We start from the raw sequence: 27,327 nt of genomic DNA on the forward strand, positions 1-27,327 counted from the left end.
CCACAGAGTGGGTCTTTATGGAAAAGAGGCCAGAAAGAAGTCACTGCTTAAAGAAAAATAAATAAGAAAACCCGTTTGGAGTTTGCCCAACAGCATGTGGCGGACGACCCAAACATATGGAAGAAAATTCTGTAGTCAGACCAAGAATAAATCTGAACTTTATGGCCATTATAGGAAATGCCAAGTGTGGTGCAAATCCAACACTCTCCGTCACAGCATCATGCTGTGGGGATGTTTTTCCATCGGCAGGGACAAGAAAACTGGTCAGGACTAAAGGAAAGATAGATGGCACTAGATATAGGGCAACTCTTGAGGAAAACCAGTTTTAGTTTAACAGAAATTTGAGACTAGAGAGACATTTTAATTCCAGGATGTAATGCAACAAAGCAGGAAAAACACCCAGGCACTGTACATGCATTAATAAATAATCAGACTCCTGATGCAACAGACTGGCATAAAAAGTACCAAAAAAGACATCACTATGTCATTTGATGAGAAATTTAGTATAAGAGCAGAAGATCAAATTACTGAATATTATTCAGGATATAATTTTTTTCTCTTCGTTAATGCCACATGAGATTTAGATTTTTAGTCTTTATTACAAAGGACTCTCTCATACTTTATTACATCCCACATAGGGATATGTCAGTAGAACATGAATGGTGGCTACAGGAGCTGTGTTTGAGTTTGATATCCATAGTGTTCAGAAATAATGAAGAACTTCTACTGTACATAAAGCTTATTCAAAATATTAATCATTACAGTAATCCCTCGCTATATCGTGCTTCGCCTTTCGCGGCTTCACTCCATTGCGGATTTTATATGTAAGCATATTTAAATATATATCGCAGATTTTTTGCTGGTTCGCGGATTTCTGCGGACAATGGATCTTTTAATTTCTGGTACATGCTTCCTCAGTTGGTTTGCCCAGTTGATTTCATACAAGGGACGCTATTGGCAGATGGCTGAGAAGCTATCCAACTTACTTTTCTCCGTCTCTCTCTTGCGTAGGGGGATTGAGCAGGGGGGCTGTTCGCAAACCTAGACGATACGGACGCTTGTCTAAAAATGCTGAAAGATTATCTTCACGTTGCTACCTTCTGTGCAAGCTGCTTCCTGAAGCGACATGCTGCACGGTGCTTCGCATACTTAAAAGCTCGAAGGGCACGTATTGATTTTTCAGTTTGTTTTTCTCTGGCTCTCTCTATCTCTCTCTCTCTCTCTGCTCCTGATGGAGGGGGTGTGAGCTGCTGCCTTCAACAGCTTTGTGCCGCGGTGCTTCGCATACTTAAAAGCTAAACAGCCCTATTGATTTGTTTGCTTTTTTTCTCTCTCTCTCTGACATCTGCTCCTGACTTGAAGAGGAAGATATGTTTGCATTCTTTTAATTGTGAGACTGAACTGTCATCTCTGTCTTGTCATGGAGCACAGTTTAAACTTTTGAAAAAGAGACAAATGTTTGTTTGCAGTGTTTGAATAACGTTCCTGTCTCTCTACAACCTCCTGTGTTTCTGCGCAAATCTGTGACCCAAGCATGACAATATAAAAATAACCATATAAACATATGGTTTCTACTTCGCGGATTTTCTTATTTCGCGGGTGGCTCTGGAACGCAACCCCCGCGATGGAGGAGGGATTACTGTATTGCTATTCTAATATCAAGTGCTTGTAATGCAGAGAAATTTCTGAATTAAACATCAACATGTATTTATTTAAGCAAGAACTATTATATATGAAAAGCATAAAGGAATACAAGTACATACCAACAAGATCATTATGCCTGTATAAAATGCTCTTTGGATTCCTAGCAATTGGGAAAGATGTCCCAGCAGCGATGTTATACTGCTCCATCTTTTCAAAATTAATTATGCAGGGTTGTTTATCAAGATCAATATCAATTTTCTTCTCTTTCTGCTTCCAAGCACATTCTATTAAGAGAGTATCACGTGGCGTATAAGGAACAGGCTTTGATTGCATATTGTACCAGACCCACTCAACACTTTTTAGGAGATCGGGATCAGGTAAATGGGGTGGAGGTTTGAGAATGATCATGTTTAACTCACGAGTTGCCTCGGAGACATATTCTTGAAATCCTTGTACTTTGGCGCACGTTCCCTGGATGCTAATATCCACAGCGTGTTTCCTTTGTATAAGGTCTATGCAGTGATTCAAGTGCTCGGACAAATTCATGAATGACTTGCTTTCAACAGTTTCTTCTGCTTGTTTCAAACTTATTTTTTTATTTAAAGCTATGTCTACTCTGATAAGATCAGTACTGTAACCAGCATAAACTAGGATCTCTGCTTTGTGAGCCGCCTTGACTTCATCCTCAATACAATTCACAAAGGCACCAGTCACGTTCGACAATGCAGGGGCACCGTTGCTATCAGCCATTCTCTTAGACATTTCAAGAGCTCTCTTCAGCTCTTCTTCTGAATCTTTTGCATCCATGGAGAACTGAATGGCGAGGGAAAGCATAGCATCATCTTCAAGATTGTTGTCTGTACTCTTTACTTCATTTGGACTATAAGCTGCAACAAACTCGATCTCATTTGCAGACTGCTCCATTACTTCTACATCTTCGTTGTCTGAACAGCTGACATTTTCATCTGTGTAGAGGTCTTCTTCAGAGTTGCCCATCTGAGTATATATTCTGGGAAGGCTATCCGACTCTTTTCCAATAACTGACACCAGACGTTTAGCCTCTTCTAAAAGGCCTGCAAATAAAAATTAATACCAACAATACTTATAGAAATACTGGAATAGAAAAACACCTAACAATTTTTGAATTCCCAAAAGTAATTTCTTAAAGGCAATTTATTCTCTATAAATGTCTATTTAATAAAGATCCATGTAAAATAAAAAAAACACAAATGTTGTCAAATTTTATAATTTAAGACAAGTTCAACTGAGGCCTGCGCTATCACTGCCTTCTAATGTCCAGCTAAGCCAGAACAGTTAAAAGTTCTTCAGAAAAACCATAATCTTAACTTTACACTTCAAAAAATAAATATTTACCTTGAACTGGTTTATTAAGGTCATTAAACATTACACCAGAATGAGCTGGAGACAGAATGTTGTCTTCACAAGATGAAGAATTTCTTTCAAAGGAGTTCATAAATGTAAAATTGGTTGCAGATCCCCAAATATCCTGAATTAAGATAGAAATGCTGCATTTTAGCTAGGGAACATATACTAAATTAAAGCAAGTCTTTAAATCACCAATGTCTTTGTGTAAATATTTATATGCACTATGTTTCATTGTGGTGCTTACAAAGTTGATTACCAGGCATACACACTCTAATAAGACCCTCTTAGATGTACCCTTCAACTTAATTACTTATTACTATGAGCGCAAGACATCGCCAGCACTTAAGTCCAGGAGCTACCAAGCTGCCACTTTCTGAATGGCAAATGAAGCAAAAACCAAGAGAAATGGAGTAAGCAGGGGATGTCTTCAAGTGAAGCTAAAGAAAAGACTGAGCTCCCTAAGTTTGTCCTCGTTAATGTCTGATCTTTATGAAATAGTAAGGGTGCACTCAGGCTCATCTTATCACACATTGTGCGGTAAAATGCTGCGGTACTATATTTACACAAACATACCTTTATGACATAGTAGATAAACATTATCTGCCTATATACTGTATATACAGTGCATCTGAAAAGTACTCACAGCGCATCACTTTTTCCACATTTTGTTCCACATTTTATTCCAAAATGGATTAAATGCATATTTTTCCTCAGAATTCTACACACAACACCCCATAATGACAACGTGAAAAAAGTTTGAGGTTTTTGCAAATTTATTAAAAATAAAAAAACTGAGAAATCACATGTACATAAGTATTCACAACCTTTGCTCAATACTTTGTCGATGCACCTTTGGCAGCAATTACAGCCTCAAGTCTTGTTGAATATGATGCCACAAGCTTGGCACACCTATCCTTGGCCAGTTTCGCCCATTCCTCTTTGCAGCACCTCTCAAGCTCCATCAGGTTGGATGGGAAGCGTCGGTGCACAGCCATTTTAAGATCTCTCCTGAGATGTTCAATCGGATTCAAGTTTAGGCTCTGGCTGGGCCACTCAAGGACATTCACAGAGTTGTCCTGAAGCCACTTCTTTGATATCTTGGCTGTGTGCTTAGGGTCGTTGTTTTAATAAACTTGCAAAAACCTCGCAAAAACGTTGTCATTATGGGGTGTTGTGTGTAGAATTCTGAGAAAAAAAATGAATTTAATCCATTTTGGAATAAGGCTGTAAAAAATGTGGAAAAAGTGATGCGCTGTGAATATACAGTGCAGCTGGAAAGTATACAGTATATATATATATTTGCATTTTACTGATTTTATTAAAATCAAATAACATTCCATACAAGCAAGTCAAGTTTAACAAAACTAGGTTCGAAACACATCAACCCCCACCCATAAACATAACATTATCAAACATACTTGTACTTAATTCAGTTCAATGGATTGGGGTCCTGAGGACATACCGATAGCACTGAAAAACTGGAAAAACTGAAAAGGTGTGAGTGCATATGTATCAATCCCTTTTAGTATAAAACCTCTAAATTAAATAATGGTCTAACCAATTAACTTCAGAAGTCACACAATTGGTTAATTTCAGTCCACCTGTGTGCAATCAAAGTGTCACATGACATCTGAATAAACAGACCTGTTCTGAAAGGCCCCTGACTCTGCAACATGAAGACCAAGGAGCACTTCAAACAGATCAGAGACAAAGTTGTGGAGGAGTATACAGTAGATCAGGGTTGGTTTATAAAAAAAATATATATATATCCCATGTAGCACCAGTAAATCCTTTTGAGCAAACTGGAAAGATTATGGCACTACCACAAACCTGACAACAGAAGGCCACTTACCAAAACTCAAAATACCAGGCAAGGAGGGCATTAATTACAAATGCAACGAAGACACCAAGGATAACACTGCAGGAGTTGCAATGATCCACAGCAGAGAATGGAGTATCCATCTATAGGACCACTTTAAGCCGTGCACTCCACGGAGTGTGGCTTAATGGAAGACTGGTCAAATAAAAAGTCGCTGCTTAAAGGAAAATAAATAAGAAAACACATTTGGAGTTTGCCCAACAGCATGTGGAGGACTACCCAAACACATGGAAGTAGGTTCTTTGGTCAGACCAGACTAAAATTCAACTCTTTGGCCATCATGGGATGACTTTTCATCATCAGTGGTAGGAAAACTGGTCAGGATTGAAGAAAAGATGGATGGCACTAAATACTGAACAATTCTTAACAAAAACCTGTTTCAGTCTGCCAGACAGTTGAGACTGGGAGGAAGGATCACCTTCCGGCAAGACAATGACCTAAACATATTTCTAAAGCTACCCTGGAGTGGTTTAAAGGAAACATTTAAAAGTCTTGGAATGGCCAAATAAATCAAGGCCCAGACTCCATCCAATGGAGAATATGTGGCACAACGTTGGCTGTACACCAACACAACCCATCTTAACTTGCAGGGGTTGGTGCAATTTTGCCCTGAGGAATGAATGAAAATCCTAATGGAGAGATGAGCCAAGATAATAGAGACATTCCCAAAGACACTTGCAACTGGAATTGCAGCAAAAGGTGACTCTACAAAGTTTTGCCTCTGGTAGATAAAAACCTATGAACACTCAGGATTTCATTTTTTTTTGTCTTTATTGTTTGTGTCACAGAAAAAAATGCATATTTAAAGTGGTGCAAATCAAATGGTGCTAACTCCCCAAAAATCCATTTCAATTCTAGGTTGTAATGCAACAAAATAAGACAACGTCAAGGGGTGTGAATACTGCTGCAAGGCACTGTATGGAAACATTTGTGAAGCTTTTTGTTCACTCAAGTCTGCAGATGACCGATACCCCTGTGTGCCATCAAATCACAATTCAGACTCTTTTCACGTGTTACTCGTAGCTGGTGGCACAAGCTGCCCACCTCCATTCAAAATTCTCACTTGCCCTGTGTGCGCAAGACTTGAGACAACTAGATATAATAGACAAGTAGATATAATATGATGTCACTAAGCATTAAGAAGCAAGAGGTAGAATTAAAAAGGCTTATGCTAGATATATTTTTATTATTTTGTAGAAGCCTGAAAACACTAGTTTTTCATATGTCAAAAGGTCAGATGTGCTGGAGAGCTGAAGAATTGGGCCCTCGCTTTAGAGAGGGGAATGTGAACTCTTTGGTTGCAAATCACTGTAGGGGGATAGAATAGCCCTTATCAAACAGATAAGATGGACAGAGCGGGGTTTGACACCCCCTTAACTAAGAATTATTGGTGGAATTAATTAGAGGCAGGACTAGAGCAATGGAATGCTAGAAGTCAGACGAGGAAGAATAATGACTTCAATGATAAGAATTGTAATAAAATAAAAAGGTGCCCATTGCTGGGGACTCATTGTTCCATCTTAAGTGAGTCTGTATGCGCGCCATACAATAAAGCTTAATTCTGCTTTCTGTCCTGAGTCTCCAAGTGCCTTCATTGGGGCTGAGGGTGCCCCTGCCGTGTCTGCCTGCTTCAACACTAACATATAGGCTTTTGTAACTTGCTTATGTTTTGAGCTCTTCACTTGTTCTGATCGGTTTTGTAACCTTGTCCTATCACCCTTGTTCCCAAACAGTCCCCCAGAGTGATGCTTACTTACGTTCACCTCTTTTGTAAGTCACTTTGGATAAAATCATCTGTTAAGCAAATACATGCAAATTTAACATAAATACAATATGTTTCTGTTCACTGCATTAGAAACCTTTAATAATAAAACGCTGACCATTTCGCCAGCCTGGAGAGCTCAGTGTATTTTTAGTTGCCAGTGTTTATTTTTCTGAAGTTGCTAATATCAAAGAGGTGCTCAAATTATGCTTAGAGCGAACAGCATCAAGAATACCCATATCCGGAGGGGGTTATTGTCATTGTAGTTAGCCGATAGCAAACATCTCTCTTTTTCAGCTTCCATATACTGCCAGCTGCTGAAATGAGTTGATCAGCTTGAAACAAAAATGGGGGTAGAATTCATCCTCCTGGACTGTTTTCAGAATCAGAATCACTTTTATTTGCCAGTACTTAGTGTACAGGTCTTGGAAGATTTGGAGCGGTTTATAACGGAACATAACATCACATACAAATAACAAATAGCATAAATTATAAAGAAAAACGTCAAACAAAGTTGCAGAATAGGACAATTATAAAGAGATGTACAAATGATGATGTACAAGTGTGTGTAGTCTTCTGTATATGCACGTGCACACACATATGTACATACACTGTACACACACACACCTTCATACAGTATATGAAAGAATGCAAGAATATACAAAGAAGACAGGCTAAATTACTGGTGTGAAAAGGTTATGGCTCTGGGAAAGAAACTATTGAGGTGTCCGTTTTAGTTTTAATTGACTTTAAGCGTTAATCAGAGGAGAGTTTTTAGAACAAGTGATGAGCTGGGCGAGATGAATCCGTGGTGATCCTTTTGACATGGTTAGTGACACAAGATGTATACAGGTCTGACACGGATGGAAGGGCACAGCCGGTTATTTTCTCAGCAGACCTAACAACATACGGTAATTTAGATTTGGAGTGAGCCATTGCTGAACCAAACCAGATAACAATGGAGAACATTACTATACTTTCAGCTATGGCTCTGTAAAAATGAACTAGGATTGGCTGGGAAATATTTAATTTCTTTAGTTGGTGTAAGAAGTAAAATCTCTGCTGTGACCTTTTAGTGATGTTACTGTCCCAGCTGAGAGTGTATGTGATAGTTGTGCCAAAAGATATGAAGGATTCCACCAGATTGGACTACAGAATCAATGTCTAGTGGGAGAGGGTGTAACAGCTGTTTGCGAAAGTCAATGACCATTTCCACTGTCTTGGTGCTACTGAGCACTTGGTTGTTGGAAGCACACCAAGACACAAGATGGTGTTTTACTGCCATTAGTAATTAGACCATTAATGGTGGTGTCATCAGCAAACTTAATAAATTTTAACTTAAGCATCGGTGGACCTACAGCCATTGGTGTACAAAGAATAAAGTAGAGGGGAAAGTACACAGCCTTGAGGGGCACCTGTACTAATATAGAGAGTTTGAGAGGTGGGAGCCCACATGAACATATTGTTTCAGGTTTATCAGAAAACTATAAATCCACTTACAGACGGAAGGATACAGATAAGTCTGTAGAAGTGTAGGGCAATGGTGTTGGAAGCTACACTGAAGTCAACAAACAGTATTCTGACATAAGTTCCTTTACAGTCCAGGTGCTCCACCACAAAATGAAAGCTCATGTTGAAGGCATCATCCATAGATCTACTTGATATGCAAACTGAAGGGGTGGGGTGGGGGGGGGTTCAAGATCAGTAGCAGTAACAGACTTCAAAAGCATTTTCTGGAAAACGTTCAAAACATTGGCCACGGTGGGGCCATAAACTAACACAGAAGAATATGTATCATTAGTAATTAATTTCATCAGGAAATGTTTTCATGATGTTGCAGCTACAAGAAAAATCAGGCCCATCGCCCAATCAGAAAACATGGATGAATAGCAAAGTACATTCTGTGCTCAAACAGAGGCTCAAAAGGCACCTACGTTTTTGTAGGAGGCTGAAGAAGTCCATACGTCCCACCAGATCCTGAGCAACCTGTACACTGTAGAGACCATATGGACTGGCTGCTCATGACCTGATATGGCAACTGTGCTGTGGGAAACTGCAAGGCCCCAATTTGAGTGATTAAAATGCCCCAATTCAATGCTGAACTCACACTCCTATCCATACAGAACACAGATTTTCAAAAAATAATGTTTAAAAACCAGTTACTTTCGACAGTTTCTAAAGTGTCACCTACACATGTATACCATGGTATTTTAGACAGCATAAAGATTTTTTCTATCTTGCTATGGCATGGAGGAGAAAGGGAAAATTCCTGGAATGGTTTACGAGAGTCATCAAGGGGACTATTCTTTCATTTGATGTTGTGTTTTTTGTTTGTTTTATTTATGTATTTTTGCTGCTTTTCTTTTGTATAGAAACAAAAATGTGTGGAATGTGTAGAACATTCTCCCTTTGGCTCCCATATTTAATGCAGGAGTGCAGTATGTGTTTTGTAAATGCAAACAATGGACAGTTTCAGAGAACCAAAACTATTTCACATTCATATAAATACGAGGTCTGAAAATTAAGTTCATGAACTCATCCTAGAAAAAGTACCTCATTGCTGAATTTCACTAAGGTCACCTTCGAAGTACTCCCCTTGGGAAGCTATGCACCAACAACAGCACCTAGTCCACCCTTCAAAGCAATTCTGGAACAGCCATCAGAGCTGTCGTTGTATTACACTCGATGTCCTGAATGTGATGAAAAATGTCTTTTTTCAATATTTCCTTTATGTTCGGGTAAAGAAAAAAGTCATTGGGGGCCAGATCAGGTGAGTAGGGAGGTTATTTGTTTACTGGCTGAAAACTCCCTCACAGACAGTTATCTCTCCCTGTGCAGTGAGCGAGCGAGTGAGCGAGAGAGAGAGAGCGCTAGCGTATATATATTTACATACAGCTCGTATGGTCCGGAACGGATTAACTGTATTTACATACAATCCTATGGGAAAATTACTTCAGGTCACGACCAAATCGGGTTGCGACCAGAGTTTTGGAACGAATTACGGCCGTGACCCAAGGTTCCACTGTACGTGGATATTGGCCCAGACAAGACTCTTTGTCTTATTTTGCAAGTTTAGCTATGGCTTTCTTACTGCAACTGAACAAGTCAAACCTGCAGCTTCAAGCTTTATCTTCACAGTTGAAAGCAACACTAGCTTACTTCCGTCACTGTCCTGTGAGGTTCCTGTCACACAAGCTGTTGAATTCCACCAATTTGTCTTCTCTTGGTCTTATAGCTTTGGGTCTGCCAGACCTTAGACCTTACTTATAAAATTTATGAAATATGCGTACATCAAAAAAAAAACATATATAAAACCTGGAATATGTACAGTATTTTTCTATGCAATTTTCCCTTTAGAAATTATGATGAAAGGTAAATGTGCGTACACGAATGTGCCTCAAACACCACCCTGAAACATCCATCCATGCAGCCTGCAAATCCAACTCCTACATATTCAATCATGATGCTGCACAACTTCACTGGCTGGAAAAGCAGCCTATCTCATGAATGCATTTTTATGGGGGGGTCTTGATGGGTCAACAATTTCTGGAAACATCAGCGGAGAGCGCAAGATCAAATGCAGAATTATAGCGCCTCTCCTCTACATTCTGGGGGCCAGGGAAAGCCATAAAGCACCAGTGTTCTAAACAGATAGCCGCTATTACCTTGCACATGTAATGACAGGACTGCTGTTATAATGAATAGTACAAGTTGCATAAAAAAACTGAGGGTTTGGTTTGCTGCCTTACCAATAAGCCAGCCAACACTTACAGTATACCTTCACAGCTGCCAAAGCTACTTGGCCTCAAAATAAAACAAATCATGGGTTGACTCGGGTCACTAAGCCACATCATCAGTTGACATTACAGACAATTTGCGTTATTGGAATGTCACGGCTCATGGCTACAAAAGCAACTTCATTCTCGCTAGATGCTCTTATTGTAATACACAGTGAAGTGCTCAGATTATTTTAGGAGTAACTTCATTTTTATGTTGGCAAAAAACATGTTACCCACATCATAGCTAAACAGGATGTAGCCCCTCGCTGGTTGGTTAATGGCTTCCAGCACAGCAGGCATGAAAGCATGAAGCCTGGCTGAGAAAAGATATTTCTGACCTGTGAGCCAGTTCCCTGCGAAGTGACAACAGGTAGCTGATATAAACTGATGAATAAAGTTCTTCAGTGCAAATATGCAACATTGGACCTGTTAAAAGGAACTAAAATGCAGTCTGTGTATCATACTCATCATTTTTGAGGTGTTAATGTGTGTGTGCGTGTGTGTGTGTGTGTGTATATATATATATATATATATATATATATATATATATATATATATATATATGGAGCAGTCTGCTCTGCTCACATTGAACGACAGCCACTAGATGGCGCATGCATGTACTTTAAATTTTTTCATCGCTTGCTACAAAAGACCTGTGTGCAGCAAATGCCGCTGTGCAACAAAAAATGTCATGCTAATGACAGATGACAACGTCAAAATTAAGTAATCCCCGTGGCTCAACAATGTGCAAGTGAAACATCTCAGCAACATAGGGCAAGGCTTGAAGTTTTCCTAAAAACATTGTCTATCTGAAGGTGTTTTCTTGAGACAAAGATTAACAGGACTCATACGCCAATGATAAAGCTAAGATATGGTACTGCCAGTATCTTCTTACGAAAGCCAGTGGGGCAGCAAGTACAGGTGGGTCCACGTTCTCTGCCCTGGGTAATTCTTAAGAGTCAGCGGCTGCCTTTCTAAGTTCACGAATATAGTAAAACTATATTACAACTTCAAGTTGTTTTTGTCTCCAAGACCACAAGCAGCTAGTTATATTATAAGTGCGAGTCATTATTTAGCTGGCTTGGTTGCATTTCCCACTTTCTCCAAAATGCTGCGTATGCATGGGTCAGAGTTGCCATAAACATACCCCAGTCCCCTGTCAAATGCCCTTTAATACATCCCGATGTTTGTGTGGGAAGTTGGGTATGCACATTTTAAGTCTTGTTATGTATATGCAAGCTTTATAAATGAGGCCGCTGGGCCTGTCAGTCTTCTCCAGTTTCCAAGTTCCTTTTGACGGTACAATTTCTCAAAAGGAAAGACCTACACTTTTAAGGATTATAATGCTCTGTCAGTCTTCATTTGTTAATTGCCTTTTTTAATCATTAAAATAGCAATACACAATGCAACAGTGTCCAAATGATTATTCAGAGGGTGTAGCAACACAGTTTGTTCCAATACTGCTTTAATACACAAGGATTTGTTAGTAAAGCCGCTAAAAACATGAACAAATCTGAAAAGTGAAATGCTATGAATTGTGAATCAGAAGATGTAAAAATACGAGGTGAAAGACTGACGTTGTTCAAGGGAAGAATCTAATGTATGATGCTGCACAATGTTAAAGAAAGCTAAAGCATTTGTGACGTATGACATTTTGCTTTGAGAGGCAGCCCCTAGCAGCAATGAAATACATTCTAAAAACAGGCATAAAATACTGAAGGTACAAATCTCACCACTTATGGAAAAACCTAGTATGTCTCATCTTCCAAGTTTTTGGCAAATTGAGAAAATGAAGTTGCCCCCATAATTAAAGATCTCTAGATTTCATTTTTCCTGAGCTTCGTGTACATAATAATTGTTTTTTTTACCCACAAAAAGAACACCTGCCATTAAATCATGCAGTCACAGCATTTAAATCACGCGATTATAATCCAACGTTTTCATTGGGAGGTGGTCTTTCCTCATTGGTCAGTGGAGTTGCTAGGTTTTCGTCTTGCAGTATGTAAAATACTGTGAACATACTTATAATGTCAGGAAAGACCAAGTAACTCCAAAAACTAAAAAAAACCCTCAATTTTGGAAAAAAAATGGCAGCTACTAGGTTTTTCCATTGCATGTGAGAAATGGCGACATGACACAAATGCAGTTTCATGATAATTATTTATACTGGATCATAACTAAATTATTACACACCATAAACTTATTAGCACTGCTTTTGTTTAAAACCTCAACAAAGCACCAGACTTTGTAACGTAACTGTAATTGAGTGTCCTAATTTATAAGAGTTGTGTTCTTACAGAAAAACACCTCAACAGAGATTGTATGTTCCTACAAAGTTAGTGTGGGATTTTTTATTTACACCGTAATTAAAGTGTACAGATGTGATAATTTTAATAATAATCAACCACAACATTTTTTTCTTAGTACACAAAACTTTCCCAATCAGCTTTGGCAGTGTCCGTGCTGCTAACAATACAACTTGGATAGATTTCTGGCTCACTGGTAGGCTTCACTTCTACAAGCTTTTTCAAAAAGACGAGAAAAAAAAATGACATGCAGTCTACATTGCTCAAACTATTAAGATTTGTTAATAATTATATTCATAAAGTTATTTTGTTTCTCACTTGCTGAATTTTCCTCATAGGGCATACTGTCTGAAACTATTATGGATTAAGCAAAATTGATGCAACAATCATGTCATCCTGAATTTTTGATTATTATTGTAAAATTTGTATGATTATTACAATACAATTTCTTTGTGTATAGCCCAAAAATCACACAAGAAGTGCCACAATGGGCTTTAACAGGCTCTGCCTCTTGATAGCCCCCCAGCCTTGACACTCTCTAAGAAAACAAGGAAAAACTCCCAAAAAAAAAAAAAAAAACCCTTGTAGGGAAAAAAAATGGAAGAAACCTTGGGAAAGAGAGATTCCTTTCCAGGTAGGTTGGGCATGCAGTTTGTGTCAAAATGAAGGGGGTCAATATTGCGTTAATGGCCACACATTAATAATGGAAAAAAAAAAAAAAATCTTAGAGATTCCAGTGGGGTCAACATTATTATTACAAATTGTATTTTTGTTGTTACTGTAATATTTCAAGGTACTTTTTTCAAACTTGATTTGGTGTAAATAATGAAAGTATGTTCCTTACCCTTGATTCCAGTGGAGTCCACAAAACCCTCTCCAAGCTTATGACCAACTGGAATTTCGTCTGTATCTCTTTCAGAATATTTGTGCCCTGTTCATCCACAAGGAATCGGGCTACTCCTGGGGCAGTCAGAGTGATGGCTCTGGTATGAACAGAATCTATGGCGCTACAGATAATCTCTTCAGCAAACTGGCGAGAACATTCATCACCGTGCAACTGCACAACATATAAAAAGCAAATAAAAGGTAAATGTAGAGAACTGAAACCAATCACTGATTACAGAGCAACTTTACATGCATGGAGAAGTCAGGAATTTATTTAATTTCACCATCTATTATAAAACTTAAATGTTAAGTGGAGAAAACACATCACATATAGCTATACCAGGTTCTTGGGTATACATCACAAGAAGGTCTAATTTAAATATTCTTTATTGGTAAAAACAGTAAATATTTAAGGTAAATAAATGGCTTTATAAAAACACAAGATGTACACTACACTTCAGTGTTTAAACATGTTGCTTAAATGTTTAAATTTATGCCACTACTTTTATGTTATAGCAAAATTTTTCAATGTAACATACATGGGCAAATTTGTAGGTTCCTTTACAGCCCATTGAAGTGCTGTATGCCTCATACAAAGTGATGAAATGAAAAGTGAGTGACCCCTGTATACCTGCATGCTTTTCATATGTCATTGAGTTGTGCAAAACAAATATGAAGAGAGACAAAGTATTGCTTATTCTACAAATATATCCTAAAATGGACTGGACACATTTGTTGGTACCCCTAGAAAATACATATCTATAATAATATCATCATTGGATAAGAGTGATTTTTTCAAACAAGCGGTTTTCTTTTAATTAATATCACAGGTCACCCTTTGTGCTATCAGATAGCTGATTGAAGTGGAGGTGTCACTTTGTGTCCCACTCTTAACATGGACCATAAAAAGCAAAAGACAGCTGTCTGAGGAGATCAGAAAGAAAAATTATAGACAAGCATGTTAAAAGGCAAAGGCTACACGACCGTCTCCAAGCAGCTTGATGTTCCTATGACAAGAAATGTAAATATTAAGACTTTTAAAAAGGCCCATGGGACTGTAGCCAACCTCCCTTGATGGTGCCACAAAAGAAAAAAAAAAAAGGACTGTAGAATAGTCAGAAGGAGAGTGAGAATGGTAGACAAAAAGCAAAGGACAACTTCCAAAGAGATGCAAGCTCAACTCCAAAAGTCAAGAGATCCATCAGTGTCTGATCACATCATCCTTTGCATATTGAGTGACAGTGTGCTCAATGGAAGAAGACCCAGAAGGACTCCTCTGTTGAAAGAAAAACAAAAAAAGGCCAGACTGGAATTTTCCTGAAATGCATATTGATAAGCCACTATGCTTCTAGAAGAATATCCAAAGGACAGAGAAGACAAAACTGGAGCTTTCTGGCAAGTTGTTTCAGCTCGGTGTCCACTGATGGGGGAGAAAAAAAAAATAATGAAGCTTTCAAAAAAAAAAAAACCAAAAAAAACAGAATACCATACCTACTGTGAAACATGGAGGAGGCTCACTTATGTTTTTGGATTTGCTTTGTTGTGTCTCGTACAGGATGCCTCAAGTCTGTGCAGGAAATAATGAAATCTCAAAACTATCAAAACATTCTGGAGTGAAATGTACTGCCCAGTGTCAGAAAGCTCTGTCTCAGTCACAGGTCGTGGATCCTGCAACAGGATAACGTGCCAAAACACACAGCTAAACCTCCTGGGAATGGCTAAGAACAAAACATTGGACTATTCTGAAGTGGCCTTCAATGAGCCCCGATTTGAACCCTATTAAACGTCTATGGAAATAACAGAAACATGTAGTCTGGAGAAGACCCCTTCAAACCTGACACCACTGGTGCACTTTGCTCAGGAAGAGTGGGACAAAAACAACCTGTGGACAGGTGCAAAGGGCTCACTGAGAGCTCCAGGAATTGCTTGTTTACAGGGATTGCCTTGAAAGGTTGTGCAACAAAATATTAGGTGTAGAGTTCCTTCATTTTTGTCATGCCATTTTCATTTCAGTTATTACTTGAAATATTCTGTTAAATCAAAACTCTAAAGCAAATGATGGGTGCCAATTTCTTTTGTCAGTTATTTCACAGACAATCGTGGGTTCTTTTTTCACGGAGGGGTACCAACACATTTGTCCATTATATGAAATTTTATAAAGGTGCATACAAAAACATTTTAAAATCATATAATTGTTGACAGTAAAATGGCCGATTGAAGCTAATGCACCTCTGTAAGATGGAGATCCACTTTACATTTGTATGAAGTATAAGTATATATTGCAGTAATATCAGATACATACTCTTAATCCAATGATGCCCTCTCCTTCCAAAGGTAATATAGAGACCTGAGAGAGATCTTCCAAGATCGTATGGCAGTAGTTTTGTATGTACTTGAGCATTCCAGGTTCCATGGAAATCACTGTTTCTTGACGAACTTTATTGCTGAGGAAAGTGTCAATTTTGCATTTATTCTCCTCTTCTAGGCATTTTAGGGTTATAATTTCAATCTGATCTTTTTGACTTGAAAATGAATGAGTGCAGCAATGTAAACTGTTGACCAGATTTGGCCATTCCTGTAAAAAAATGTCTTTATAGTCAGCCTCTATAGGGATTGTAAATTTACAAACAGAGGATCTGATCAAATCACAGGCCGCTTTAACCATGTCACCAGAAAGTGCAGTGACAGCGATTGTACTGTCAGATACACTGTAAATGGCAGATAGGTGCTCCTTCTTCAGTGCCTCAAGTATACGCTCTTTAACAGTTAAGTTAGATAAAAATGCCGCCTTGCCAGCATCCAATGAAAACTGAGTTTGTGCCACGGTAGTCATGAATTGCATGATGTTACTAGCCTGCTGTTCAACTATAGCAACATTAGGGCCATAGACACCAATTTCATTTTCTGTAATTTTGATACTAATTTCAGAACACTTTTCAGTTATCTGCTGAATTACACTGCTACACTGTAGAAGTGTAATTTTATCGGAATCAGAAAGTGAAATAATTCTAGAATAAATACTATCTTTGCTTGTGCAGGTTGATTTAGCAGTTTCATTGGTGGCATCACATTCACTCTCCATGCCACTGACAGACACTTCCATCATGCAATCCTGATATATGTCTTCTTCCTGGCTATCACGATTCCCTTCTGTACCATTTGCAATAACTGAAGAATTTTGCACATTGTGTGATGGAAGAAAGCAGTCAAAATATGGTCTGACCAATAAATCCCTCCCGTCCAATTTAAGCATCTTCTGAACTAATCGGTCAACAGCTGCAAAAGAAAAGAGGATGTAAATAAACATTAATGATCACTATGTATGCATTAAACTTTTACAAGTGAAACTATTTTACTATAATGATGTCACAAATTATAAACTTAATGCAAAGTGCTAAATAATAAATGAAAAAAAATTTATATAAATGTTTACATTGATTAAGAAAAAAAAATACCCAAGATGGACTGGATAATTACTATTACCTTGCCAATTTTCAAGTGTAACTTTGGCCATTCCTCCATCCAACATAGTTACATCTTTCACAATTTCGCCACCTCCTCGTTTGTTTTCAATGTACAGGCTCAGCATATCCTCCGATGTACAAGAAAGCAAATTTGTCACCAGCACAGAATCCGTCCTTTTTACCTGAACCAATTCAATTTTTGCTCCATCCAGAACCCGTTTGCTTGCCCTCTCCCTCATTGCTTGAATATCTGTTAAAAATTTGAATTAAAGCACATACACGTAAAAAAAAAAATTCTTCAGAAAAGTAGGCATACCAAAACATACTAATAGAAAAACCTGTAGGCCAATGAAGAAAAAAAATAATTAAAAATGACTATTTTGATAGTATCAAATCTTCATTTGTCATTAGCTTACTTAACAAGAAGCTCCATCACAAGATGCATTACAGAGCACACAAAGTACCCAACACTGAAAGAGTTCCATTTATAAACACACATCTATTTTGATTTTTACAATGCATGTGAATTCTTCATAAATTTAGTTCAAGACTACCCATGATTCATCATTACTATGTTTTGCCTCTATTCTTCCAATTTATTATTACCAGGTAACATACTGTGGTTCTGAAGAACTTTCTATACATACAAGTAAGATAAATACAATTAAACAACATACAATACCAGACACCGTCACACCATTATATACAGTAACGAAAGGATAAGTTTGTTATTTCTGAGATTAGGTACTTTCTTCACAATGATTTGACCTGAAAAGTTGTGTTATTAGGTGAAGCATTATTTATAAAAAACATAAGAGCAGTAAATGGGGCAGCAGTAGAACTATCACAAAAATGCCTTAAAATTTACCAAATACAGGCCAAATTCAATTAGAATGAGGTGCTTAGGACTGAAAAAACAACTTGTCATAATGGAATTGGAACATAGTGCGGCCTTTCAGCATGATCCGTTGACAAAGCTGATTACAGAATGCTTAAATCGATGGCAGCATCAATGGCAGTGAGAAGTTTCAATGCTTTCTGTAAACTTGTCAAACAAGTGAGCTAGCAAAACAGCATCTCTCGATGTCCATATGGTAGACAGTGTTTGGCATTCTGGCGGAACTCAAAATGGCACCCCTTGGTGTCCATAGACTTTTAAGGTTTGGGGAGTGTCTGGAGCATGGAAAGCAAAAAAGGGATTGTTTTATTAGAGCAAGCTAGTTTACTGATCATGTCCGCTGTACAGTAGCAGCTACACTGCTTACTGCTGAAACAGAATTGCTCTGGGAGACTGTACAGTGTTTTAATTTTCTTCAGAGTTCATATCTGTAAGTTTCTCTTGTATTCTTCCAATTTGACCCATAAAAAAGAGGTCAACTTACATCAAACATAAGTGCTGCAAGACAAAGCTTCAAAGTATTTTGATTGCTCAATATAAGTCAAAACTATAGACATTAATAATAATAATAAAATACTACATATGCCTAGTTTTAAAATAATTTAGCAAGAAGGCAAGTCCATGCTAAACAACTATAGATAAATAATTGATAAAATTGCTTGAAAACAGTAACCTCAGCATATGATGACATAAAAAATTCTGACTTTGAGGCTCATGCAACTTACTCCATGCTCCTCTCACACTGACAAAACATCCAAGTTTCATATTCCAAATTTGGAAATAACACAGCCATCATTAGTGTTCACATGACAGATGAAAACACTGTATACAAAGGTTAAAGGAGTGTCTCTGTTTATTCATTTTTGAAACATTAACGACTGCGGTGGGTTGGCACCCTGCCCTGGATTGGTTCCTGCCTTGTGCCCTGTGTTGGCTGGGATTGGCTCCAGCAGACCCCCATGACCCTGTGTTCGGATTCAGCGGGTTGGACGATGGATGGATGGATGGATGAAACATTAACGATTAATACCAAATTTAAATCCTAAAATATCAGCAATTTCAATTTTGACTGTGGAGGGATTAAATACTAAATTGGCTTGCCACAGGCTCAATCGACTCACTAAAATGGAGTGTGTTTAGGTTACGAGATGAATCTGCATTATGAATGCATGGTTAACAAACCACAGGAACCTTTTTCCAGGAACAAGGGACTTTTCAGAAACCCTGAACTCTTAGCATTCCCACTATAGGAAGTCAGGCCATCTGTACTTCTGGGTACTTTATATATTAAAAAAAAAAAAACCCTCGTACTCCAGGGTATGTACTTTTCATTCAGCCAGCAACTACTATGTGTGGGCCTTGTGTAATGAATTGTCCTGATTGGTTGATCAAAAGCACTGGTGCCATCTTACAAATCGGTTAGTAGTTTGGACTTTGGAAAGTCATCGGTAAAGATAGATCACTACGCTTTCCACCACGTCACTCTTCATAGCTGCCTCCCTGGTGTGCCGTGGCATACACTACATAAAAACAATCTTTACATGTCACATATTTTGCATAAAGGTGACATTTCATGCTGTTCAGTGGGAACACAACACACAAAAGTGGCCCAGGGCCTACATCGCAAATGAGCTCATTGGTTCAGGAAAACACCTAATGACTGTTCTCACAGGCTAGAAGAATTACATCCTGCCCTTGTCTCTTTGCTTTCACACACACACTTTCTTTTGACAGAAGTGCAATGAAAGAACACTGGCAAACATTATGTGACACAATACCTTTTAAAATTTTGTATTACCCAAGCCTGATGTGATTCAAAGTGCATGTAAAAAGCATTGCTTGTTTACACCAACTAAGGCAGGAATCCAAGTCTACATTACAATAAGTACGGCTAAACATCATAGAAAGAAGCTTGTAGTGTATGTGAAAGTAGCAAAGCTGTGTGGGACCAACAAATCACGATACAATATACAGTTAAAAAATAAAAACTTTACTTAATATTAACCAAAAATCAAGTGCTTATTTAAAGAAAAAAAAAAGAAAACCCACCATCCTTCCTCTGATGCGGCATCATGAAAATATGTAGACTAGTTTAATATTTTTACTGGAAGGTGTATTTGTATTTTTTTTTTCTTTGGCATCTTCAACTCTTAATTTACCATTTGAAACTGATGCTGTATATGGATTATGTCGATAGTTAAATTCATTCCTAATCCTTACCTAATTCTGACAGGGGTGTGTGGAATTGTACAAGGACCAAGCCCTCTTCCAGTGCAGGATATAATATGTAGTCTTCAGTATCGACTCCAGAGATGTTTTCAATAAAGATTTCCAAAATGTCTGTGGGTGTGCTTGGCTTGATTCCACAGAACAAAAGCTTCCCAGGGTCCTTAGGTATTGGCTCCCGAACACTAATTTCAAAACCGTGGAAAACGTGTACTCCTTTGGACAGGACTCTTTTAGCAACTAAAAAGCAAAAAAAGCAAATAGTTAAGAAGTGTCACATTCAACATGTACCCATGTAACACTGGGTGAGCTGTGTGGAAGATCAAGCTGTTAGTAGAATCCACGCAAAGTTAAGTCTGTTGGACTGAATAGTCTCCTCTCGTTTGTCACACTTCATATGTTTACTGCAATAACAAATACATTGTTTCTGCAGTTCATTTTACAGAAAAGGATCATGTCAATTCACCACAACACACCATAAATGATGTTAAAATTATTGGAACAAAAAAAAATAATAATTTTTATTTATTTTATATTATATTATATATATATATATATATATATACAGTAATCCCTCGCTACTTCGCGGTTCACTTTTCGCGGATTCACCACTTCGCGGGTTTTTCAATACAAGTGATTGCCCGCCTATCGCGGAAGTTATGTTCCAGACCCATCAGCAACAGGAGAAAATCCGCGATATAGAAAGACCATATAAATAAACATTTTTTTAGTTTAAGCCTTAAATACCCATCCCACATGCTTTAAACACATGTAAACTTATAAAACACACTTTGTTAACACATATGATATGTGGATGTCGGGCTAAGGATATGAGTAACATCTCATTATTATAAAACATTTTAACTTCACGCAAGACAAGACAGTGAGACAGGAAAATTGGTGATGTACATGCTTTTAAATTATTGACACGCAGAGCAACAAGCAGCACAAAGCCAGCACAAAGTCCACTTCTCCTTAGCGTTCATTCAGCTCCCCACCCCCTTGACAATGCGAAGTGGCAGGAGCTACTGTGCCTCCGGGGAGGGGGGGTTTGAGCGAAGGTGCGTTCAGCTCTCACACACACACCCAACCACACACACACACACACACTCCTCGCGCAGAGCGACAAGCAGGCATTTTGGCAGAAGCAGCACAAAGTTCATTTCTGCTCAGCGTGAGTTCAGCTGCCCCCCTTCACAAAGCGAGTGCAGACACATTGACATCTGATCGCTGCGTGCAGTGTGCAGTGTTGGCCTGCGGTGTTTAAGAATGTAGAAAGTGTTTAAGAGCATAGGAAGTGTTTATAAGAGCGTGGGAAAGGTTAACAAGAGAGTGAGAAAGGTTTATAAGAGTGTGGGAAGGGTTTATAAAGCCTTAAAATATGTATAAATAATAAAATAAATATAGGTCGCTACTTCGCGGATTTTCACCTATCGCGGGGGGCTCTGGAACGTAACCCCCGCGATAGGTGAGGGATTACTGTATAATATTATATTATATATATATACAGTGATCCCTCACTATATCGCGCTTCGCCTTTCGCGGCTTCACTCCATCGCGGATTTTATATGTAAGCATATTTAAATATATATCGCGGATTTTTTGCTGGTTCGCGGATTTCTGCGGACAATGGGTCTTTTAATTTCTGGTACATGCTTCCTCAGTTGGTTTGCCCAGTTGGTTTCATACAAGGGATGCTATTGGCAGATGGCTGAGAAGCTACCCAACTTACTTTTCTCTCTGTCTTGCGCTGACTATCTGTGATCCTGACGTAGGGGATGTGAGCAGGGGGGCTGTTCGCACACCTAGACGATACGGACGCTTGTCTAAAAATGCTGAAAGATTATCTTCACGTTGCTATCTTTTGTGCAGCTGCTTCCGGAAACGACATGCTGCAAGGTGCTTCGCATACTTAAAAGCTCGAAGGGCACGTATTGATTTTTGATTGAAAAACAAACTCTGTCTTTCTCTCTCTCTTTGTCTGCTCCTGACGGAGGGGGTGTGAGCTGCCGCCTTCAACAGCTTTGTGCCGCGGTGCTTCGCATACTTAAAAGCAAACAGCCCTACTGATTTGTTTGCTTTTCTCTATCTATGTGACATTCTGTGCTCCTGACAAGCACTCCTTTGAAGAGGAAGATATGTCTGCATTCTTTTAATTGTGAGATGGAACTGTCATCTCTGTCTTGTCATGGAGCACAGTTTAAACTTTTGAAAAAGAGACAAATGTTTGTTTGCAGTGTTTGAATAACGTTCCTGTCTCTCTACAACCTCCTGTGTTTCTGCGCAAATCTGTGACCCAAGCATGACAATCTAAAAATAACCATATAAACATATGGTTTCTACTTCGCGGATTTTCTTATTTCGCGGGTGGCTCTGGAACGCAACCCCCGCGATGGAGGAGGGATTACTGTAATATATATATATATATATATATATATATATATATATATATATATATATATATAATTCAGCTTTTATACAGGATAAGGCTTTCAAAGATGCTCAGATGCGTACCATGTGTTACTATGTAACCATCACCAGGAGAAGAGAAAAGGTTATTGATCATTATGTCAACAATTATTATTATTTTTTTTTTTTAAGAATAATCCATATTGTACTGTTCTTACAAACATCTACAGGTACACAGGGGATTCCATCCTCACAGGGTGCATCACACCTGGTAGGGTGCCTGCTTGCTTTAGGATATAGGGTGGTGAAGGTGGCATACAATATTAATGGCACCCAGTGATCTTCGCTTCAGAACATATAGAACAACGCTGACTTAGAAAGGCGAACAGAATTATTAAAGACTTCACCCACCCTGCACAGCCTCTCTTTTCACACCTCCCTTCTGACAAAGAGTACAGGGTCACTGGCACTCATACCAGTAGATTCAGGGATAGCTATTACCAACAGGCTGTCATGTTACTAAACAGCCAATCGCAACATTGAATTGACATTCAGTAACATAACTAAACAGTGTTATAAACATCAAATGCATGTTGTAAATGATTGTGAGACAGATATTATATATAAAATAATCTATATCGATTGATTGATAGATAAAATTTACCATTTAAAACTGATGCTGTATATGAATTTTTTAAAACCTGCAAGTGCTGGGTTCAAGTCCAAATGTCTATTAATGGCGTTTTCACATACAAGTACCACCAGACACAAAGTTAAACTGGGACACTGTGAAAGTAAAATTCAGGGCCAACATTAAGAGAGGGCCAGACAGCTGGCTGAATTGTGACTCTCTAATGGAAACACCATTAACAGACACTTGAACTTGAACCCAGCATATGCAGGCTTCAAAAAGAAAAACATCTAAATAATGAAAAAGACTATGACCAACACCTTCAGATCCCCACACACACACACACACACACACACATTACATATATATACACTGCCTGGCCAAAAAAAAAGTCGCCACCTGGATTTAACTAAGCAAATAGGTACGAGCCTCCTATTGGATAATTACTGCATGGGCGATTATCTTTCAGCTGGCAACAAGTTATTTAACCCTAACTGGTGCAATGAGGTCCTGTGGTGGGTTGGCACCCTGCCCAGGATTGGTTCCTGCCTTGTGCCCTGTGTTGGCTGGGATTGGCTCCGGCAGACCCCCGTGACACTGTGTTCGGATTCAGCGGGTTAGAAAATGGATGGATGGATGGATGGTGCAATGAGTTGCTTCTCATTTCTTAAACAACCATGTCGAAAGACACATCTTGTGGTCGTGGAAAAGATGTTGGTCTGTTTGAGAAGGGTCAAATCATTGGCATGCATCAAGCAGAGAAAACATCTAAGGAGATTGCAGAAACTACTAAAATTGGGTTAAGAACTGTCCAATGCATTATTAAAAAGTGGGGTCCCATCGTCTTCGAGGCAGAAATGTGGCTGGAAAAAAAATCCTGAATGATCGTGATCGGTGATCACTTAAACGTTTGGTGAAATCAAATCGAAGAAAAACAACAGTAGAACTCAGGTCTATGTTTAATAGTGAAAGTAAGAGCATTTCCACACGCACAATGCGAAGGGAACTCAAGGGATTGGGTCTGAACAGCTGTGTAGCCGTAAGAAAACCACTAATCAGTGAGGCAAACCGGAAAAAAAGGCTTCAATTTGCTAGGGAGCATAAAGATTGGACTCTGGAGCAATGGAAGGTCATGTGGTCTGACGAGTCCAGATTTATCCTGTTCCATAGTGATGGGCCCATCAGGGTAAGAAGAGAGGCAGATGAAGTGATGCACCCATCATGCAAGACCTTGGTGAAAAATTAATGCAACACTGGATGGAACTAAATCTTGTGACATTGCAGAAGCTTATCGAAACAATGCCACAGCGAATGTGTGCCGTAATCAAAGCTAAAGGCGGTCCAACGAAATATTAGAGTGTGTGACCTTTTTTTTTTGGCCAGGCAGTGTACATATATATATATATATATATATATATATATATATATATATATATATATATATATATATATATATATATATATTGTAAAAGACCAGGGGCCTCATGTATAAACGGTGCATACGTACAGAAATGTTGCGTACAAACCTTTCCATGCTCAAATCGCGATGTATAAAACCTAAACTTGGCGTAAAGCCACGCACATTTCCACAGTAACTCATTCCTTGGCGTACGCAATTTATCCGCCCGGTTTTGCAGACTGGCGGCACCCAGTGTCAAAGCAGTGCTACTGTGTTTCTTTCTTAAATCCACATTCCTGGCGCGGCTTTATAAATACACTGAAATTAACTGCATATTGTTTATTAGTGTAATGCATCTGATTGTAATTAACCTGTAGCAATATAATGGTCCAGGGAATAGCCATAGTATTCCAAATACCATAACTGCTTTAGCGTTGTAACTCTCACTGCATCTTCTTTCAGCTGATCCTGTTAAGGGTTGCCACAGCAGATCATCTTTTTCCACATTACTCTCACTGCACCACTCGGAGTATTTATATCACTGTATCTGAGTGGGAAATCACAGCAGCAGCTGATTGGAAAGAGAATTATCGGTATACAGAATGAAGCAGACGCTGCCTGAGCTACAGCAAACGCTTTAGTCCCTGTACGGACTTCGCTGTTTAGAAACAGTTTCATCCCAAGAACTCTAAACACACTAAATCAGTCCATCAAGTGCTCCTTGTAGAAATGTTTGGACTTATAAGTACAATTACCCCACTGTAAACTTGCACTACAGTTATAATATTGCACAACCTGCGCCACTTTATAAAGGGCTTATTTACATGTGATGACGGTATTCATTTCTAAGACGAAATGCAGCAAAACATGTTGATTATATTATACAGATAAAACTTTAACTTCATTTAAATAATCTGTATTGTTAATAATTAAACATGTGAGGACACGGTGCCACAGCGCTAGCTAGTTCAGTAATTGTTCCTGACTTGCGCTGTATTCTTGCTGGTGCTGACGTGACACTGGAAAGATAGACGGATATAATAATTAAACACGTACTACTAAGATATTTCAATGTTCCTTAAAAGTTTTGAAGAATCGAAGTTCTAAGCTTACAGATGGCTTCACGTCTATTACATAGCTTATTGTGTGGCGATTGAGTTTTTGGAGAAAGAAAAGTAAGGACAGGAATTGGAGGTTAGTACGTTTGAAAGAGATAGTACTGCTGTGATAAATTATTTCATTGAAGGTCGCGCATGGCGCAGCAAGCCTCTTGCGTGAGACATGAACAAGCACTGCGCCACCGTGTTCCCATGTTTAATAACATGCTTTCATTCCTATCATCATGAAAAAGATATCACGTATACATCTCAGTATTTTAATTATTCAGAGAGCTGTAATATCAAGAATGTAATGGATTATGTGTCCTGTCGGAGAAAGAGAAAGCCCGTTTAAAAAGCAGGTAGTGATTCATACACATAGAGTACATAGAAGATCAAATACAGAACAAAGCATTTAACATGCCACTTTAGTTACAATGGGATTTGAGAAACTAGTAAATTTAACGATTTTAAGATGAAGTTTATGATGTTCTACTTTAATGGCAAAATAAACTACGTGATTAAAGTAGAAATTTCGAGATTAAAGTTGACATTTCGTGCTTTTTTCCCCACTGTGTGCCTTTTTTTGTCTGTACCCTAATAAGCTTTCATATGACACTCAGACGGTGGGCTACGACTCGCTTTTTCACGGCGACTTTGATATGTGATTTCTTTTTTATTTCGGGCACTGTGCGACTTTGTGAAGTTGAGCCTTCGAGTTTCTCCGACACTCTGTCACTCGATCAACTTCCTTTTGTTGTTTATACCACTGTTTAAACCAACAAATAGTACGTTTTTCCTTTGCCTCCACTTGGTATTCGCTGAAATTCTTATATTTTCTCCCGTGCTTTTCCCATTGTCTTTTCACAGAAGGCTGTTTATATTGATTTGCATATTCAAAGAGGCGTAATTCTGGGAGGAGTTGGGGCGGGACAGAAGGCGCGTGCACGTGCGTTACTTTTCACGCAAATCTGGATTTATGTAGTAGAAGAACGTGAAAGTATGCGTGCGCACAGATTCCTGCATCTGGATTTTTCTGTGCGTACGCACAATCCCGCTTTTGTGCTTACGCCATGTTATAGTGTGAGTTCTACGCACGGCGTTATACATGAGGCCCCAGGCACAGACAGACAGACACCGTATGTCTTAAACACACACGTTTTATTTTCTTCACCCGTGGGCGCACGTCTTCCCCGTGACCCACAGGCAATACACAGTCCCACACAAGCACTATTCTCACCACAGCAACAATCCTTCTGGCAGCACCACTCCTCCTCCCGACTCTCGCTCTCTCAAGTGGTGGTGGCTGGCCTTTTTTATACCCCACCTGGAAGTATTCCAGGTGCTTGATCACCTGGGCCCAATTGCATTTCTGGGTGGGGCTGAGGAATTGACCAGCCGGGCTGCAAAGTCCATGCAGCTCCCCCTGGCGGCCATCCGAGCCCCCAACCAGGCTGTGGAAGACTCCATCTTCCATGGAGCCATGCGCCCGGTTGGGGAATCATCGTCTGCCAGGGAGGCTGCCACCAAGCGTCCTGGGGGAGGTATTGAGCTGTCCATGG

At 38.9% G+C, this 27,327-nt stretch overlaps 1 protein-coding gene across 2 annotated transcripts in view; it reads right to left on the reverse strand.

Annotated features, from left to right (window-relative positions):
- parp10 (poly(ADP-ribose) polymerase family member 10) overlaps window positions 1-27,327 on the reverse strand; it is a 60,091-nt gene that overhangs the window by 14,761 nt on the left and 18,003 nt on the right. Inside the window, exons 3-8 of one of the 2 annotated variants that reach the window (XM_028818031.2) lie at window positions 20,224-20,469; window positions 17,125-17,355; window positions 15,944-16,917; window positions 13,601-13,813; window positions 3,019-3,151; window positions 1,764-2,717 (exon numbers count right to left, since the gene is read on the reverse strand). In XM_028818031.2, the coding sequence (XP_028673864.2) occupies window positions 1,764-2,717; window positions 3,019-3,151; window positions 13,601-13,813; window positions 15,944-16,917; window positions 17,125-17,355; window positions 20,224-20,469 (2,751 nt within the window). The remainder of the gene's footprint in view (window positions 1-1,763; window positions 2,718-3,018; window positions 3,152-13,600; window positions 13,814-15,943; window positions 16,918-17,124; window positions 17,356-20,223; window positions 20,470-27,327) is intronic. The other variant, XM_051935532.1, reaches the window with a different exon arrangement.

This window comes from Erpetoichthys calabaricus, chromosome 13 (genome assembly GCF_900747795.2).
Source record: "Erpetoichthys calabaricus chromosome 13, fErpCal1.3, whole genome shotgun sequence".
NCBI classification, from domain to species: Eukaryota; Metazoa; Chordata; class Cladistia; order Polypteriformes; family Polypteridae; genus Erpetoichthys; species Erpetoichthys calabaricus.